Source organism: Haliotis asinina, chromosome 12 (genome assembly GCF_037392515.1).
Source record: "Haliotis asinina isolate JCU_RB_2024 chromosome 12, JCU_Hal_asi_v2, whole genome shotgun sequence".
Classification (NCBI taxonomy): domain Eukaryota; kingdom Metazoa; phylum Mollusca; class Gastropoda; order Lepetellida; family Haliotidae; genus Haliotis; species Haliotis asinina.
Window position 1 is genome coordinate 5763693 of NC_090291.1, and position 15006 is coordinate 5778698.

General features: G+C 39.5%; 1 protein-coding gene across 1 annotated transcript in view; it reads right to left on the minus strand.

Annotated features, from left to right (window-relative positions):
- Positions 1–5467: 5467 nt before the first annotated feature.
- The window catches only part of LOC137257617 (serine/threonine-protein kinase PRP4 homolog), a 29092-nt gene continuing 19553 nt past the window's right edge, over positions 5468–15006 (minus strand). The window contains exons 8-13 of the mRNA XM_067794939.1: positions 12208–12355; positions 11337–11474; positions 10812–10965; positions 10249–10363; positions 9420–9658; positions 5468–8469 (exon numbers count right to left, since the gene is read on the minus strand). Of these exons, the coding sequence (XP_067651040.1) occupies positions 8266–8469; positions 9420–9658; positions 10249–10363; positions 10812–10965; positions 11337–11474; positions 12208–12355 (998 nt within the window). The 3' untranslated portion in view covers positions 5468–8265. The remainder of the gene's footprint in view (positions 8470–9419; positions 9659–10248; positions 10364–10811; positions 10966–11336; positions 11475–12207; positions 12356–15006) is intronic.

The window sequence follows — 15006 nt, forward strand, 5'->3', positions numbered from 1 at the left end:
TGATGTGCTTGTCCTTACACAACAGAGGATAGCTCCCATCTATCCACAAATACCATTCTTTCTGCAGCAGTGGAGCACAGCCTTGGCTACTGGTTGCATAATTTCAGCTGCAAGTTATAAAATACTGGATAGAAAGGCAGTAATTAGGCATGTTTTTTTTCTTCTGATTTCTTATCCTATAGTTCTTAACATGAGCACCTAGTATTATATTAGAGTTGAATACTTCATCTGTTATGTAATAACACAATGTGTTGTAATAACACAATGTGTTGTCTGGACTTTGCACTGATAGCCTACATCTTAAATAAATGATTGACATTCTCGATTTGAGTGTGTGCGTTTCCGCTGCTTTGTGAATTGTGCTCTCAAAGTTTCGGTGATGCACACTGTCCTAGTTAACGCTTATAAGAGTAACACAAAATGCGTGATCTACACAATCACTTGTCCGACTTCCATTTCGTGGAAGTCGCGGTGGCCGAGTGGGTAGATAGCTGACTTGTGCTGTCGATTAGGTGCCTTTCTAGTGGGTTCGAATCCGGATGGGAATCAGCACTAAAAAAGAACTAGAGTGTGTATTGTAAAAGCAATCCCAACTATACATTGATGTTTGTGTGGCATGTACTAGTATTTGTAGGACATGTTTCATGAATAAACGAAGGTTTTGGTAGTTTATTATAAGAGAAGTGGTGGAACTGCAACTCTACCGATGCAAATGTAAACCCAGTGGTTGATGGGGTGAATGTTAATCCAGTATTTGTTATACAACCAAGCGGCGCCCTTACACTGTCTGGGAAAATGACAAAAAAGAGCACCTATACACCCAGTTAGAGGCATCCAATACACATTGTTTTGTCACTCATCAGTACCATAAGATCGGTTTCTTTGAACATGCTCGTTCGTGGCTGCACTTGTCAATAATATTCCAGCTGCACGACAGCATTATGGGCCAAACAATCCAGTGATCAATATTGCTGGGTACACAATCTGATATCGAATCCACCTCGACCACTAAAGTTTATTAGAGCAGATCACCTAAGACTGTTGTAGGGAGTTTAGTTTTACGCCACATTCAGCAATATTCCAGCTATATGGCGGCGGTCTGTAAATAATCGAGCCTGGACCAGACAATCCAGTGATCAACAGCATGAGCACCGACCTGCACAATTAGGAAACGATGGCGTGGTCAATCAAGTCGGCGAGCCTGACCCGATCCTGTTAGCCGCATCTTACGACAAGCATAGTCGCATTTTATGGCAAGCATAGATTACTGAAGGCCTATTCTACTCCGGGCCCTATGAGTTAATTTACAGACCGCCGCCATATAGCTGGAATATTGCTGAGTGTGGCGTAAAACTAAACTCACTCAATGGACCAGACAGTTCAGTGGTCAAAACCATGGGCATGGATCTAGACAATTGGGACACCATGATATGTGTCAATAACAGCGAGCCTGACTACATGGGTATGGATCTAGACAATTGGGACACCATGATATGTGTCAATAACAGCGAGCCTGACTACATGGGTTGCTAAGGACGTATTCTAACCCGGATCTTCACAGGTGAATGTTCAATAAACTCTTGCTTGATCAGCTGACAACTTGGAGCAGAAAACAACCACAAATGTGTCAATCCATACCAGCAAATTTATTTCAGACACTTTTCTTGACAGCAAAATATATGAGTTCTTCAAATTCATGTCAATATTCTGCAAATTTCACAAAAGCAGTCTGGCTACATAAAAACTCATATGATGTTCAATGACAATAAGTGGCAGTTCATAAACAAGCCGACAAAAGTCACAACTGTCTGCTATCATAAAATGGTAACCATACGTCACATACAACAGTTTCATTGCAGTCTTTGGTCTGGAGGGCTGGCTGTTCAGGTGACTGCTGGTCACATGATTCCCCTCCACCTCGCTGGTGGAAGTTGAAACAGAATGAAGAAGCATCTCATTCAGGCCTGAAATCATGTGACACCTGACACGTCCTTGCCTGGTCACATGACAGACACCCATATGCTCATTGGCTGATTGTAATCACGTGATGCACATCATGGCTAACAGTGATGAGGCTTGACGGAAGGAGCATTGTATGTAACGAAGAAAGAAAAGTGGCCTACCTGTGGAATTAAAACAGAGATGACCTCATTAAGCTGGTGGCAGAACTGAGAGAAAGTGGATTGGCCACCCACTGATACCACATAACATACATACTTTCACCTTTTTATATAAAACACAACTTTTGGATGTGATCAATAGCCATCCAAAACAATGGGCCCAGTGATGCACCAAGACTGCCAAACGATTGTGGGTTTCAAATACAATTAATAAAAAAGTTGCAAACATATGTTCATACCACGGGATAAGCACAGCAAAGTTGTTACCATTTCTACATTCTTGGAATTTGTTTTCAAATAAATGTATTGTTTCAGCTCTCACAAACTTATCACCCTTTGAAGAATATTGTGCTTAACGACAATCTGCAAAACAATACACAGGGTCTTGCTCTCAAGTGATTACTTCATCATCCAGTATCCACTGTCAATGATTGTCAACTGGACCAAGTTGCTGACTGAGCAGAAATGTGGTTGGACTGATTTTAAATACATGTAGTAACACTTGTTACTATGCCTGGTGGACATCATCAAGGTATGTGCAGGATAGAGACAAAAATACCTAGGTATGGGTTCCCTAAGCCTATTAGCCTATTGTATAACAGACACACGCACAGACACACACACAGACACATGCACAGACACACACAGACACACACACAGACAGAATAGCACAATAAACTTGAAACTGTTTACCTTGATCCTAACAACACTAATTGTAATATTTGTAAATGTCTTTTCGTAAGGTCTCCGAAACTTTTCCTTATATAAGACAAATCAGATGAATCCACTTGGTGCACCACAACTAACTGTCAGTTGAAACTACAATGTTCTCCACTTACTGAGTAATATTCCATAACAATCCCAGTCTCTCGGATGACATAAAAAATGATGCTTTGAACCAAGGACAAATTTGTTTCATATTTACAAAGAACACAAAAAAGTTGAAAATTTCTCATGTATGTGTTACAGTCAGATTGTGAAATCTGTCATTTCTTGAAATGACTAAAAATTTCTGTCATTTCATGAAATGAGTAAGAGGATCAGCCATTTTGCATCATTTCGTGTAACAACAATGAATACACTTCCGTCACTTCATGAAATTTCCCTTAATAACTTCATCTACGAAAGTGAATCGCAATTCCAACATCACTTCTTGTCGCTAACAGTTAAAACTATTAAGAAAGCGACTGTTGCACTTCAGTTTGGCCTTGAAGCATTTACACCTGTTGGTTTGACACTTGCTCTTTCTAGAGTTGACACACCTAACAATCCCTGTCCATCACATACAGATGAAATGAAATTTCATGAAATGACAGAAGTATTTTGATTGTTGTCACACAATATGGCGCAAAATGGCTGACGCTCTTAGTCACTTCACGGAATAACAGAAATCTTCAATTCATGAAATGACAGATTTCACAATCTGACTGTAACACATATAAACCAAGTAGCAGATGTTGGAGCCCTGATTGTACTGGGTACTGTATATACATGCATTCCATGCACCCTAGCATTACCAGCATGGCAACTCATTTCTTTATGTGTTAACCTTATAAAGAGATCCTCAGCCTCCTGCTCCCAGACTGTACCTAGAAATGAAAATATCTTGTTTAGTACATATTCTGAGAAATAGTAAGTGAAAAGCAGGTCCCGGGGCTGGAAAATAATCTGAAACAAGGACTGTAGAGCTAATGAACATCTTGTGATCAGTCGTACATCCAAAGTCTACATTTCACAAAGGTCCTTCATTGAGAGACACCTTTGTTCATTTTGGGACTTGTCATCTCAACACTATTTGGTTCAAATCCGTGTAGATGACTCTCCCATGTACTAGCCACAAACAACTACTGCATTGATCTCGAACAGTGCGAGAAATTCCTTCATGTTTCAACATCCCAGATATCGCATATGGTGTTTCACAAAGCAATGACTCCTTTCGATCTCCGCATTTGTCAATTACATACGTGTGCATCATTCTGTGGTGCAGCCTATTGTGTGAAGAAGAAAGAAATAACAAGAGTGTTCAAAATGTAAAATTTCCTCAAATGTTAAACATGTTGGAATGCTAGGTCAATTTTGATAGCAAAGATCAACATTACTTTCAATACAAGTGGTCACCATGTAATTACTAGTTGTGTGACCATAATCAAGTCCATCCTGTTTTCAGAATTTGTCCGTGAAGATTCTGTTTTTATACTTGTCCTATCTCATACTAAGCTTTCATTCCTTCAGTCCTGGTAAGGAAACGCCTCAGAACCAATTTCTAAACAAAACAACCCACCTAAACACTTCCCACGTCTCCATGGTTGACCCTGGTGGGGTATGCACCACTGCAATCTTGTGCAATTCAGAATAAGTAAAAATTGACAAGTTCTCATATTTGTCAAATTTCACTTATTCTCTAACAGCCTTGCAGTTCAACCCTGTGCAAGTTTGAACAGATATGGCTAGAATAAGTGCTTGAGTATGGTTTTAACAGTGCTCTCAGCAATACTGCAGCAAAATCATGGTGGGGGACTCCAAAAGTGGGCTTCAAACATTGAAGCCGTGTGGGGAAGTGAACCTTGTTCTTTGGTATGATGAACAAATGCTTTAAACCAAATGGGTACCTCACTGCCCCTAAAATGCAATCGTGTGAGACAGGAAAAGTATTGAATAAGAAATTGAAGGCCAGATTTACAATTTACCATCTAAACCATCATTCATACTAAAAGAAGCTACTTCAAACATTTGTCAAACTGAATAAATTCAAAAATATGTTTTAAATATAACATTCACTATGAAGTGATTACAAAAACAATTGACAAATGACCAGTACAATGCTGCCCAATAAAGAAAACTGTGAACGCTTCATTCTACACACACACACACATACATCAGCTATTGTGACAACAGGCATCTTAAACATCACTCACGGTAGTCAATATCAGCCACTACTTATCATTACTCAAAACTGAAGACTTCCTCAGCTCCCAACTGTATCGAGTTCTGTGATTGCTTGATTGATGACCTTGACACACATCCTGTCAGGGGTCAATCTCCGCCAATGCAGTGGTAACGAAAGGAAATCAAAACAATTAGAATTAAGTTCTATGAACTTCCTGTGTGTAGGCCATATATCTTTCATAAGATGGTTAAACAACATTAAGCCAATAAGGTATGTGGTCCAATGGCAATGGTTTGAGTTATTTTCCATTTAAGGCATACTGGTAACCATTTCTTATGAACAAAAGTGATTCATTTCAACTTACTGTGGCCAAAAATTGTTGAAAGTGATTTTATATTTTTTTTCTATTGGCTAGTCTTGTTAATCACCTGAAAGTATATAGGGTCCATTAAAACCTAGCCTACCAAGCATGAATGAAGGTAAGTCCATTTGTTGATTGTATTTATTACACAGTACAAATTCAAACCATTCACAAACTTAGATGGATTTTCATTTACAAAATCATTATGAAACATACTGAACAACCTCTTTGCAAATGTGTCATTTGTCAACTTGTCACAGACTGACACAAAAATGGCTTGCCCTCCACCATTTATACAGCCGAAGGGATGCAATGCATCTTAGTCCTAGGCAGAGGTATCAATTGATTCTAACTCAACATTAATATCAGAGAAAATGTCACACATCAAGAATAACATAAAAATCAAAATTATTACCACTTTCTGAAAGCAGCTTAAGTCTTTAATTGACAAAGCATCCAGAGATGGTAGTTCCTGTACAAAGAAACAAACAATCATACAGTCACCATGGTTACCAAGCAGTACATTACTACGGTATCCATAGTTACACATGTGGAATACATAATCCTTTAAGGATACATTCATGTTTCTTTGGATGATAGATGATGATATCCACTGAAGATATGTACAAGAACCAAATTTTTCCCCCTCCCAGACCCCGCCCCTGCAAACTATTGTTCATGCTCTTCTCAATCCTAAACAGTTCTATTTTCTGTATAAAAATGATTACAATGATTCATCAAATCATGGCTTTCTTGAGGGACAGGTTGATTGGGTTGATTGAGGACTCGATTTTGTGAGATTGAGACCAGAACAGCGGTCATGGAGTACCAAATCAATCAGGAGAATGAAGATGGACTGTTTGATTTTATGGTTGATCACTGGTATATGCTTGAGCCCATTCATTAAACAAACACAATGTCAACTTCATACTCAGTAAAACAAGAACCCATTATCCTTAGAAATAGGACATAATATAGATAATATTCAACAGAAACCTCTGTGTCCAACATTTCTGCTTTAAAAAAGAACTAGTTCATAACAACACTCAACACAAACCATTTCCTCTTTATCGTAACTTTCACTGCTTCTGTAGTTAAAGAAAGAAACAGCAAGATGTAAAACTCAAACCATAAAATCTTACCAGATATATATTGAGAAAGGATAATCTAAACACCCCTGAAATAAATGACCCAACAATACATGATAGTGTGTTCTACCTTACCATAAACTTTCTGTGCAGGGATACCAGTCAGCATGTAAGGAATAGTGTCATCGATGGGATGCCATGATCCAAAACAATTTCAGTCTGACACACAGTCAGCTCACAGGGACAACTTGATGTAATGTAGGTAATATATTCAGTGATGCTCACTAACTAGACTACTGACTGACATAACCAGAAAATAAGGCAGTGTTTTCCGGATGTTTGGGTTGACAAACATGGCATCTGCTGACTTACTACTATACATGATGAGGCAGTTAATGCAAACATGGTTTCTCGAGTTACCTTTATGAATGAGTATGGTGAGTATGGTTTTACACAGCTTTTAGCAATACTCCTGCAACATCACAGCGGGGTATACCAGAATGGGCCTACATTGTATCCATGTGTGGAATTGAACCCATGTCTTCAGCGAGCCAACAAGCTACCAACTGGGCTAGACCATCCCCTTTTATTTTTTGACAGAAGATACGTATGACTAAAGATGTGGTTATCACATAATGTTTCATCAGGTCTGGCAAACATCAAATATTTGAATTAAAAAATATACAAATATCATGCTCGCCACAGGATTGCAAAGTACAATGTTTCTTTGAATATTTGAAATATACAATCTAGAAACACTTAGCTAAAAATCTGTCTAAAGTGTTCCTTACAAATACACAAAAGCTACTTTAGGTTATTTTCAATACCTTAATGCATTTTCGGCTTCGTTGTCAGTATTAAGTCTAGTGGTCTTGTGTGATTCATAAAACTTGGAGAAGTCAGAAATACTTGCTGTACTTTACGACTGCATCAGCTGATAACTCCAACAGTGCCAAAATAATTCTTGCAACTTTCAACATGTTCAACAACATTTTGCTATTCATGAGAAGTAAGATGTTGGCAGGGTTTAGGTTTCAAATAAGCCCATACTTTGATGTGTACATGTTTGAACATACCCTGCCATGAGCTGCTCTTTGATTGTATGACAAACATGTTCCTTCAGAATATGTCGAATCTACAACAATGCAAATGAGGAAAATACAGCCCCACTACAGACCAGTGCATATGGTAATAACAACAAAACATGTTGCCAAGGAGATTATGATCGGACAGATTGACTGGATAAAGGAAATCCACTTATCTGGATGTGCACTTATCTGAATGGTGGCAAAACACAACCCTAACCATCCACTGCAATCATCTGAAACAAAGGTGGATTCAATAAGAACACCATATTCACACACAGCACTCTGATCATATATATTGACCAATAAAGCTGTATACATCTAAACTACATGTTCAATATTTGGCCATTTACGGTAATCTTTTCAAAAAGCTTTACAAAAAAATCATCTGGCTGAGTGATGTCAATGAGGGTCAATTTGATTCACTTGTCAAAAGGTTGTACTACATGTAGCACATTCTTAATGTATATGTTTCAGTATCAGATTTTCTTGCAAATTGCAGAATTAATAAGTTCAGAGTACATATTTCTTGACCATTTCATTTAATCCCAATCCTTAAATGTTACTGAACTCAACATAAGATATAGTTCACCAACACTTGTCAACAAACAAAAGCTAATACAATCCTATAATATATGTACATTCAAAAACAAAAGCTAGTTCAACGAATTAACTCCTGTAAAAAAGTCAGTCTATGTTTTTGGTTTGAGTTGCCACAGGAAGTCTAGAGTTTTTCTTGAATGAAGTGATGGGTGAGCGCTTGGTTAATTGATAACCTCTTGGAGGGATCTAGCATTATTGTCCGTTCCAACAAATCTTTGAGTTGAGCAACTTTGCGCAGCTGGTCATCTGGCAGCCGCTGGTATCCAACCATCTCTGCCAGCAGGTCCTTGTTGGGATTGATGTTGCTCAGCACTGTGACCTTCTCCTAGAAGCCACAAAACACTCTCATTAGCTTTACTCCATTCTCAGTGGGCAGTTTCAGTTGGCTTAAATATTTCAAGACACACCAAGCAGGTCAGCTAAAGTTGGGATGAAAAACTGAAGTGATAGTCATGCAAGGGCCCTTATTCTCAAAACGCTCATAGCCCTAAGAATTATCAACTTTGATCGTAGCCAGTGTGTTAAGAATAGGCTTAAGAAGTTTGCAGTGCTTTTTCACTAACATTTCAAGAATAGCTGATACTTTCCATCTGCATGTATAACAAAGAGTCATTGCTTGCAGATATTTGAGATTCAAAGCTACTTTCTTAGGATACTGGCATGCCAAGGGGCCGTAACTCTGCACAGCAATTTTTCACAACCAAAACCCATTGTGCTAAAGATATGTGTAATTATAAAACAAAAGTCACTATGTTCTGTAATCTGATTGGTTGAAAAACATGATCAAATGGTATTCGATTCCCAGAAACTGCGACACTATTTGCTGGGTATTGACACATAGAAACATTGCAAACAATTGTTTTCTTGTGTCATCAACAGTGGTGACGTCATTCAAAACATATGGTGACATAAAGTCAGAATGATGTTACAAATGAGCAGCCCCAGATGCTACCATGGGAACCAGCTGAAACGGCCAGCTGATGACACTTCACTGCTGTAGTCATACTCAATGCAAACGAGCACAGACAGGAAAACCCTTTGGTTTACTTTTTTGTTTACGATGTTGATAAACATCATGTGTTGCCCATTTTCCGTGTGTTACTGAGTATTTGAAACATGGGAATATTTCACTTGAAACCTCTGGCTGACGTCATTGGTTCAAAAAAATTCCAGTGCTTCAAATACTCAGTAACACCCGGAGATTGTCCAATACATGATGTCAATGTCCTAATTTCACAATATCTCTAAATCATTATCACAGAACAAGTAACTTACCCTCTGCGTGACTTTATCCACCTCATGGTACAAGAAGTTGTAGTTGCTGTCGAAGTGCTGTTCCTTAAACATCCCTTTGCGAATCATCTTATTGGGCATTTTACCTTTCACGTCCATGACAAACTTGAGCATCTCATTGTTGGAGTTTCCAGGGAATAAGATCTTGCCTGTGTACAGCTCGTAGATAGTGCAGCCCACGGACCACATGTCGATGGCATGGTCGTAACCCATGCCAATGACTGGAAAAAATCAACAGTAAATCCATGTCAAACTTTTCCTGAAATCCACAGAAACAGTGTAGGTATTGGGTTACATACTTTTGAACTCATGAACAAGGGGAGGCAACTCTGAAGATGATTGGGCCACTTGCTCCACGCAGCACAGAGGCAGCTACATCATGTACACAAGGATGAGGAAATCAATTTGGTGTCACAGATCTTAAACATTAATCTTGGTTTAACTGAATCATTACGTCTCATCCAATTGTGTAGTGAGGTACATTAGAAAACATATCAAAATAAACTTTTCCTGATACCATTAACTGAATCAAGGTTGTATTTTTACCCAATTTGTTTGAAATTCTGTACTCCTAGTTTAACACAGTTGAACATTAACAAATGAATGCTTTAAGCACCTGGGTATCCACTGCCACCATCAGTTTGTCAGAGTATTCTTGCCATAACATTCATGTGAAACATTAAAGGTCCCTTAACTAAAATCTAAGAGCACCAATTCAAGGTTACCCAGAAAACTGCACAAGATTACTATTATTCATGAATAGGGTGACACTGATGACAAAACGTTTAACTGACAAATGTATATCACTCACTGATCTCCGGCGCTCTGTAGAACCTACTGACAAGGTAGGGTGTGATGTCATTCTCTGACACGTGAGACGCCGAGCCGAAGTCACATAGCTTCAGCACCAGTTTGGATTCATTCACCTGCAAGAACAGTGGAAACATGAAACAGCTTGCCAGACAACAAAGGAAAAACATTTTTCTACAGATAAGCATACCAGGAAGAGTTATTCCCCTTTAGTTTCAAACTTTTTTTCAATACTTCGCATGTTATGGTTGTGGTAATGGGACATTTAGCAGGTGCCTTGGGAAGTAAACTAATGGCTCGCAATTTGTCAGCTGTAGGATGACAATCTGTAAATACCAGAGTCTAGTCCACACACTCCAGTGATTGACATCATGAGCACATAAGATACAATGAGCTGCATCAACAAAGTCAGCAGGCCTGACCACCTGATCCTATTACTCGTCTCTTTCAACACGCATGGGTTGCTAAGATGAATTTTACCCTGGATCTTCATGGATCTGATCGGATCTTCATAGATCCATCAAGCCTTCAAGATAATGCTGACAGATAAAGGCATATACTTACCAAGATATTGTCTGGTTTAATATCAGCATGGAGAATGCTGCATCTCTTCAGCAGCTTCAGTGCCAGGAAAAGTTGTTGACTGTAGGAGCGCACCGCCTTGATGTGCAGGCCGATGTCCTTGCCATACTTCTTGAGGACTTCACGCAGATTCATACTGAAACACAATGCCCAGTCATCAGTTTCTGTACCTATCACCCACTCCTGCCTCACATTCTCAGCTGTCAGAACTTATCACGTAACTTGAAGTGCTATGTAACTGACCCCACTTTACCACTTTCAACAGCATGTAACTGTTTGCCAGTTATATCACAGTGCATCAGCTTCATATGAGAGGGGAGCGCGTCTTGGACATTTCCGAAGATTGGGAAATACGTGTACAGTGAACTACTGCACTTCAGCCATGTGGGTCACCCCTGTCCCACTACTTCAAAACCATACATGCAAGTTGGAAATACATCAACATGAAGGAGAGGTGCTTAAGTGTCCTCGGTGCTTCTCTGGGGTTATACATAACATCCAACTGACCTGAGAGATTCAAACACAAGACAAAGATGGTTCTTGTGGAAGAAGTGTCGATACAGTCGGAGGCAATGGAATTTGTCGTCAGGATCAGCATCATTCAACTTCCTCAGGAACTCAAGCTCTTTCAAACCAGTCTTGTGCCTGAAATACAAAGCAGTACAATAACTCTATAACTTATAACAACACACCAAAGATTCCCTGTCCCCCCTAGTTGCTGACTCTGCATGTCAGAATTTCAGAAGTTGGCAGTTCATATGCTGTGATTGAAAAAGCAAAGCCCATCCCAACTGGCTTCATCATGCAATGTGACCACAGTAACTTCAACGAAAATGTTGGATTACGTTGTCAAAATGTGGAGGCAGATACAAATGACAAAAAATGAAAACAAAAAAATCGATAGATATCGAGGTGGGCTGCTATATATGAACTATATATACTACTCACATTTTGCTATGGATCACAAAATTTCACAACTTCACTTAAACATAAATTGATAATTGGAGATATAAAATATTGGAAACATTTCATTTGAAACATGATGGTAACCTCTCTTTAGGAAAACAGCCACTTTAATCTAACCTTACATCCTTGATGCCTGAGTAACCATAGAAACGGTTTTCATGGCACCAATCAACCATTTGCAAATCATGGAAAGAGTCTGTGACAAAAAAACATGTATGGATACCACAGGTAGCAATGAAATGCACATGATGCAGAAACCTAAGATAGCTGCTTCCTGTAAGCTTAGGTATTTAAACCAAATTTGACCCCACATACCAGTAGTAAAGTATCATATTACCTCAATAGACTGCAAATATAAAGTCAGGTCTCATCACTATACCACAGGTATCAGTGCTAGATAGCGCCTACTCACATCATCTCATTGTTTCGGATGATCTTGATGGCCACATCCTGGTTCCCCCGGGCAGCGTCACGGCCCCTCACCACATTACTGAACACGCCCTGACCAGTGTAGCCATACACGTTGTATCGCTTGTCTAGCGTCTCGCTAATACGAACACCTACAAACACACAAAAACAGGCTGTAATCAACACAAATATGAGTGAGAGTTCAGTTCTTAGGGCAAATAACCTTTAATTTTCTTTCAACAGTTCCAGTCAGTTTCAGTCATGGGAGAAGATGGATGTATATTACACATAGATAATGATTGTGAAGGAGTATTGAATCAGCTTAACTGCTGATCTAACTTTAACCTGTCATGCCCATTTATAAATCTGAGAAGTGTGTACAATGTATGTGATCTTGAAAAGATGTGTGACTTCCATTTGTGAAAGTCCCATGGACCGGGTGATTAGATCACTGACTGTGTGCTGGTGATAAGGAACTCTGAAAATGTGGGTTTCAGTCACAGAGGAACTCAACCAAAGAAGTACTCAAATTTGTAGTTTACAGAGGTGGTAGACTTTCCTCCCATTCAAAATCTTGTGCTCAGTTTTGATACTTGTCATTGGGTGAGATTGACTACCAGGATTGTAACCACAGTTGGAATTGGAAATCAACTCAAAGAACAGATGCTGTTCCATGTCTGTGATTCCTTCTATCATGTTTACTACCATAATCTTTCCAAATGCGAACAAACCTGCAGAGGTTTCTGATTCTTTGAAAAGAGTTCTCATTGGGCTACTTATAAGCATTAAAATGCCCATTTTCAAGTCCTATGACAGTTGTAATCATATTTTTTCAATAAAATATTTACAAATAAAAAAACTTATTTTCGTCTTGTGCTACCACCCCTATAGGGCCCCACCACACCCACTACAGCCAAAAGCAGATAACTCTAAGTGTGAACCTTGTACCTCACTTATTATGCTGTTGTGAACGATTTCAGACATTTGCATGGTTCCTCTCAGAATTTCCTAGTGACTTGACAATGAGTGATAAGAATGCAAATGTTGTATGTATAGCGCTCGCCTTTTTTTAATTGTAAATTGTCGCTTCTCTTCTAGCCATGCGGCTTGCAATATGGTGGTTCTTTGCAGCACTCACATATTTTTCATTTGGTAGCTATGTATTAGACAGCTTTCCTTAAAAAGTTCTCTTGGTGGTACTTCCATCTGTTTTTCATCATGCCTTACATTTTCCTTTCAGTTAAATTGGTGAGGATCTCTTTTGTAAAAGATTAATTAACAAACAGGTTCACAATCTGAGAGTGATGGGAAGGAGTGGGAAAACCTAGACGCATAATCAACAGGCACCAGATTCAAACCCACTATCAGAGGCCTTCGACACACAAGGGAAACCAAGTTACTAGCATTTAATGACACTAGAGTAAAAGAAATAATGATACTATATATACAGTGTTCGCTCAGGTTTTGTACGAGTGCGTGCATTGCTTATCTCCTCTTCCCTGGCAAAGGTAGTGGAATACCTGAAAGTTTCCTTCTAAAAGAAGCGCACGTAAAATACACTCACCCACGTGTAGCCTCCCCTTTTCCAGCTGACCGACCACGCTTGTTACTCTCTCCTTGTAAATCACCCGACACGAGAATTAAAGGAATTCAGAGTGCCTGTGAGGGGCACCTGGGAGGGCTTTCGTCATGAGTCAGGATAAGTATAAAATATCAATTTTATTCAGAAAATTACATATTTTTCCTTATCCTGACTCATGCTTCAGTAATTCGGTCCTACTCTTCTAATATTCATTGTAGATTCTGGGGGGATCACATCCAGTCAAACTTGTCTTCAACAGAGGGCTTCATTGACTGGAATGTGGTGACCAAAGTTGAAAGTAAGTCGCATCCTGCTAGTTTCTGATGCAACTAAATGTCAAGATATTGTAATCAGACTAGTTGCGACCCCTCTTCATGTTCAAGTATCTTCATTACGAGTACAGGGTCCTAATCACTCATGCTAGTCTGTTTAAGACAAGTGCATGGACTTTCCACCATTATACTCCGCAGAGCGTCTGGCTTCTACAAGTCACGTGATAAAAAGGTTGGGTAAAGTCAGCGCCCTCGGGGAACTGACAAGAGGCCAAAACTGATGAATGTCAGAGACGTCCTCTGTGGCTATGACTCGCAATTAATGGTTGGCAAACACCGTGTTTGACTTCCAAAAGCAGCCCTCCATTATAGTTGATAGTGAGCAATTCCCATATAGCGCTAGCGTAGGGGTCACAGCTCTGACTTCGTGTAGGTTGGCAGCTCGTAGAGGTTCCAATCCTGCTGCTTTATAAACTCTCAATATAACAGCTCTGATCTACACTGAGATGGTGATGCGGGATACTTCCGCAGGTGTCTCAGTGGATATAGGGATAAACAGGCGCTTTGATTACGCGATGCCATTTAGAAAGTGGTCAAAAGCAAGATATGTCACCTTCTTAGTAATGTACAAATTCTACTACTTTTTTGGGTTGAGTCCCATCTGGAATTCGAACCTGCACCCTCAGAGTCAGGCACCTAATCGCCAGCACACAAAGTCAGCTGCCTAGCCCACTCAGCCACCGCAACTTCCACAAACATATAGTTGGACAACTGGTAGTCTAGACTGCGTACTTTGTGTACCCCTCTGATAAGCGTAAATTGGCACAACTCCCACAACCGAAAGCTATGATTACCCGATGCCATTTAGAAACTGGTCAAATGCAACATATGTCATATTTGAGATAACACTTTCTTAGTAAAGTACAAATTCTAGTGCTTTTTGGGTTGA